Below are 4,841 nucleotides of genomic sequence, written 5' to 3' on the forward strand. Positions count from 1 at the left end.
GTGAGTCTAAAGTGACAAAATGAAACGATTTGAACATTTGTGTTTGTCGCAGCTGCTTCACTTCTGATTTAGTTTGTCTCATTTTTGTGTCTGTTCTTTGAAAACACCAGATTCTGTCACTTATTTCATGTTTTGTCACGTTCACTTTTTAAAATAATAAATCAGATGTTCGGACTCTTTAAATTTCTTTTACTTGAGTAGAACTTTTCTCAAATACTTTTTTACTCTTACTCGAGTCATTTCTTGTACCACGACTTTGCACTTCAACTTGAGTAAAATATTATTAGTTTTTTTTTTTCTTCTAAAAATCAAAATAAAAACTATTAAAGACACAAAAACTGAAAATGTTTTATTTTGTGTGAAAAAGCGACAGATGTTACAAGTTTATTTTTCTTTCTGCTCCTTTTCCTTCATTTCATTGACGTGTAGAACAGAATCATTTTATATTCAACATGAACGAAACAATAAAAATATGAAATGAAGTTTTCAGGTGAACAGCTCCTTTTCCCTTTAGTTCAGTCGAGATCAACAATGAAAAAATGATCCAGATGATTCTAGTGCAGCTGTGTGGAGTTTAAAACTCACGGTGGAACAGAACGTTTAGAGTTTTGTAAATGTAAACAAACGAAAAATAAAGATTCACTTAATCCGTGTGTCATTCGTTTTTCAAAATAAAACCAAAAATAAGAAAATGAAAAAACAACAATTTTCTTCATTATTTGTCTCCAAAACCAAAATGAAATAAACAGATCATGATTCGTTTTTTCAGTTTTTGATTTTGTGTTTAAATGAAAAATGGGAAAAAAACAGATAACGACCGTTTCCCGTTTACGAGACTTCAGTGACTGTGAGGCCAGACTGACCCGGGTCCGGGACCAGACCGGGACTAGACCGGGACCAGACCGGGACCAGACCAGGACTGAGACCAGGACTGAGACCAAGACCAGGCCGTGACTGAAACCAAGGCCAGATCGGGATTGAGACCAAGGCCAGATCGGGACCAGACTGGGACCAGAGCGGGACTGAGACCAAGGCCAGACCGGGACCAGACTGGGACCAGACCGGGACTGAGACCAAGGCCAGACTGGGACCAGACCAGGACTGAGACCAAGACCAGACCGGGACCAGACCAGGACTGAGACCAAGACCAGACCGGGACCAGACCAGGACCAGACCGGGACCAGACCGGGACCGACACCGGGACCGACACCGGGACTGACACCGGGACTGACACCGGGACTGACACCGGGACTGACACCGGGACTGACACCGGGACTAAGACCAAGACCAGACCGGAACCAGCCCGGGACTGAGACCAGGACTGAGACCGGGACTGAAACCAAGACCAGACTGGGACCACACCAGGACCAGATCAAGACCAGACCACAGGTTCAGAGTCCACAGCAGGGCCGGAGCTCGAGGCTGAGGCTCAGAGTCAAAGCTTGGAGTCCGGTCTGGTCCCGGACCTGGATCTGTCCTGGTTCAGGTCGACATCACAGTCACGGAAGTCACATAAACGGGAAACGGTTCTTATCCGTTTTTTCCATTTTTCATTTAAACACAAAATCGAAAAATGAAAAAACGAATCATTATCTGTTTTTTTTTTCATTTTGTTTTTGGAGACAAATAATGAAGAAAATTGTTGTTTTTTCATTTTCTTATTTTTGGTTTTATATTGAAAAACGAACGAACGAACGACACACAGATTTTACTTCAACATGAACGAAACAAACACAACTCCAGCTCCGTTTGTGATGAAGTAAAAACATTAGAAACACGTCTTAAATCTCACAGGAGTCAGTTTCTCTTTAAAACCCCAGTGAGCAGCTCTCAGCCCACGTGCTCCGGGTGAGTCTTCTCCATGTGCAGATTCAGAGACACTTTGTGCATAAACGACCTGAGGCAGACCGAACAGCTGTAGGGTTTCTCTTTGGTGTGCGTCCTGATGTGCGTCTTGAGGTGAGCCTTTTGCGTGAAGCACTTCTCGCAGACGGGACAGCTGTAAGGTCTCTCCCCTGTGTGGACTCGTATGTGGATCTGTAAACTCTGATTGGTCGAGAACCTCTTTTCGCAGAAGGAGCACGCGTGGGTTTTACCGCTGCTCAAACACAAACTGTTCTCTGAGGAGTTATAAACTGCTGGAATTATGTGTTTGATCTGTCCTTCTCTGATCGTGGCTCTGCTCTCTGCTCCTTCTCCTCGTCCCTCCATGCCGCCTCCACACGTGTATTCCGCCGTCGGACTTGCGTGTCGGTTCCTCTGGTGGTGTTGTTCTCCGCGATCGACCTCCAACTCTGTCTCCATCTCCACCTGAGCGGGAGGTTCCCACAGTTTGGTCCAGACTTTGCAGCGTTCCGTCGACTTGTTGAGTAGAAACGTCCCGTGCGGCGCGTCTCGTGTCTCGTCTCCCTGAGCTTCATGTTTGACCGGAGTCTGCTGGAGATCCTCGGTCTTCAGGAGCGCGGGCTGGAGGAAGCATGTGTCCTCTGGCTCTTCCGGCTCCTCCGGCTGCTCCGGCTCTTCTGGCTCTTCTTTAATCGTCACAGGTTCAGGTTTCTGCTCCTCCGTTTCTTCAGGACTCAGCGCTTCAATGGGAACACCTGCAAGAACTCACATTGTTATTTCAGCAAACTCGTCCAGACCTAAAGGCAATTTTAGTGCTTTTTTTGTTGTTAATTTTTCAATTAAATCTCCCCCTTTTACCCCCAAATAAAGAGTTATACATCCTTTTTTTTGTTCAGTACATCGTGTTATTTCACAATCTGCTGCTGGAGTCGTGTCATACGGCTGTAATAAAAACTACAGGACCAGAAATATACATGAAAATATATATATATATATAAATAATAATAATAAATAAATAAATTGATAATACAAAAATAAAAGATTTTAATTAAATTTAAAAATAAAATTGAAAAAATTGAAAAAAAAAAATAAATAAAATTGAAATAAAATTGAAATAAAACATTAAAATAAATAAATAAAAAATTTAATAAATAAATACAATTTAAAATAAAATTAACAAAAATAAAAAAATAAAATAATGAAATTAAAAATAAATACAAATTTAATTAAATAAATAAAATAACATTTTTGTCTCATACTCTGCTTTTCCAGACACTTCACTGTCCACGTTTACATGATGTTTTTTAATTCTGAATTAATTGTTCTGAATTAAATTGTTCAGATATTATAAGATTTTCTCCTTCGAGATTAAATGGAAATAATAAATCTGAATTGAGGTTTTACCTGGAAAACAAAATAAGGGCTGGAATTAATTTTAATCCGAGAGAGTCCAGACCAGACCCGTCCTCCTCAGCAAAGGGTTAGGGTTAAGACCTGGTTCAGTCTTAGTTTAGACCTGATGTAGTCCTGGTTTAGTCCTGGTTTAGTCCTGGTTTAGACCTGGTTTAGACCTGGTTTAGACCTGGTTTAGACCTGGTTTAGACCTGGTTTAGTCCTGGTTTAGTCCTGGTTTAGTCCTAGTTAAGACCTAGTTAAGACCTGATGTAGTCCTGGTTTAGTCCTGGTTTAGTCCTGGTTTAGACCTGGTTTAGACCTGGTTTAGACCTGGTTTAGACCTGGTTTAGTCCTGGTTTAGTCCTAGTTAAGACCTAGTTAAGACCTGATGTAGTCCTGGTTTAGACCTGATGTAGTCCTGGCTTACTCTTAGTTTAGTCCTCGTTTGGTCCTGGTTCAGTCCTGGTTTAGTCCTGGTTTAGATCAGATTGGCCAAAACAGAGACACTGGGACATTTCTTGTATAAATTGGGACAAATCACTGGTTTTGTATAAATCTGCAGGGACACAGGCTCAAACCTGGGACTGTCCCGGGTCCCTCTGGTCTCTCTGGTCCCTCTAGACTTTTAGGTGTAACTTCCACCAACCTGCTGTGAGTTTGTAGGCGCGCAGAGTCGAGTCCAGGAGCTGCAGGTTCCTCTGGTTCTCCTCTTTGGAGCGGCGCAGTTCTTCTTCATATTCCGCTATCGTCGTCTCCACCAGAGCAAAGATCTCGTCCGCGGCCGCAGAGAGTCTCTCCGACACCAGAGCTCTCAGGGCGCGGCTCCTCTGGCTCCCGTTCATGTTTCACAAAAAGAGTCGTTCGCGTTCGGCTCCGGGACGATCACATGAAGGAAAAAAATAATAAAATCCCCGTAAACTTCCGCTTTGTCCAAGAGTCTGAGGAGATGGAAGTGACAGCGCCTCCTGGTGACGAGGAGGAGACACGACTGAGGAATGATCTATAAATACAAAAGTTTGAGCTGGTTTATGGTTTATTTAGAGTGACAAGAGTGACCAGAGTGACCTGATGTCCCTATTGACCCGGGACAGTCCCAGTTTTGAGCCCAGATTTATAAAAAAAAAAAAAACAAAAAACACTGAGAGTTGTCCCAGTTTTATACAAGAAATGACCCAGTGTCTCTATTATTGACCAACCTGATCTAAACCAGGACTAAACTAAGACTGAACCACAACTAAACTAAGACTAGACTAAGACTAAACCAGGACTGAACCAGGACTAAACCAGGACTAAGACTAAACCACGACTACATCAGGACTAAACCAGGATTAAATCAGGACTAAACCAGGATTAAATCAGGACTAAACCAAGACTAAACCAGAACTGAACCAGGACTACATCAGTTGTCTGTGTCAATAACTTTTAGTCCTGGTTCAGTCCTGGTTTAGTCCTGGTTCAGTCCTGGTTCAGTCCTGGTTCAGTCCTGGTTTAGTCGTTTCTCCATTTTTTCCATTTTTCATTTAAACACAAAATCAAAAACTGAAAAAACTAATCATTTTCAGTTTTTTCATTTTGGTTTTGGAGACAAATAACAAAGAAAA

The 4,841-nt window shown here is 42.2% G+C and overlaps 1 protein-coding gene across 1 annotated transcript; it reads right to left on the reverse strand.

The window, feature by feature from the left end:
* Window positions 1-328: 328 nt before the first annotated feature.
* LOC129412069 (zinc finger protein 182-like) lies at window positions 329-4,279 on the reverse strand. Its single transcript, XM_055164950.1, has 2 exons — window positions 3,887-4,279; window positions 329-2,600 (listed from the first exon to the last, which is right to left on the reverse strand). The coding sequence occupies exons 1-2, from the start codon at window positions 4,080-4,082 to the stop codon at window positions 1,831-1,833; spliced, it is 966 nt and encodes a 321-aa protein (XP_055020925.1). The 5' UTR covers window positions 4,083-4,279; the 3' UTR covers window positions 329-1,830.
* Between the last annotated feature and the right edge of the window lie 562 nt (window positions 4,280-4,841).

This window comes from Boleophthalmus pectinirostris, unplaced genomic scaffold (genome assembly GCF_026225935.1).
Source record: "Boleophthalmus pectinirostris isolate CB_2022bp ecotype Guang Dong unplaced genomic scaffold, ASM2622593v1 HiC_scaffold_7, whole genome shotgun sequence".
In the NCBI taxonomy this organism is placed as follows: Eukaryota; Metazoa; Chordata; class Actinopteri; order Gobiiformes; family Gobiidae; genus Boleophthalmus; species Boleophthalmus pectinirostris.

Excerpts from the sequence above, each read along its gene's own strand:
- LOC129412069 (XM_055164950.1), bottom strand. The coding sequence starts at position 4,082 with ATGAACGGGAGCCAGAGGAGCCGCGCCCTGAGAGCTCTGGTGTCGGAG. Across the intron at positions 2,601-3,886 it reads CGCCTACAAACTCACAGCAG|GTGTTCCCATTGAAGCGCTG; the intron begins GTTGGTGGAAGT and ends GAGTTCTTGCAG.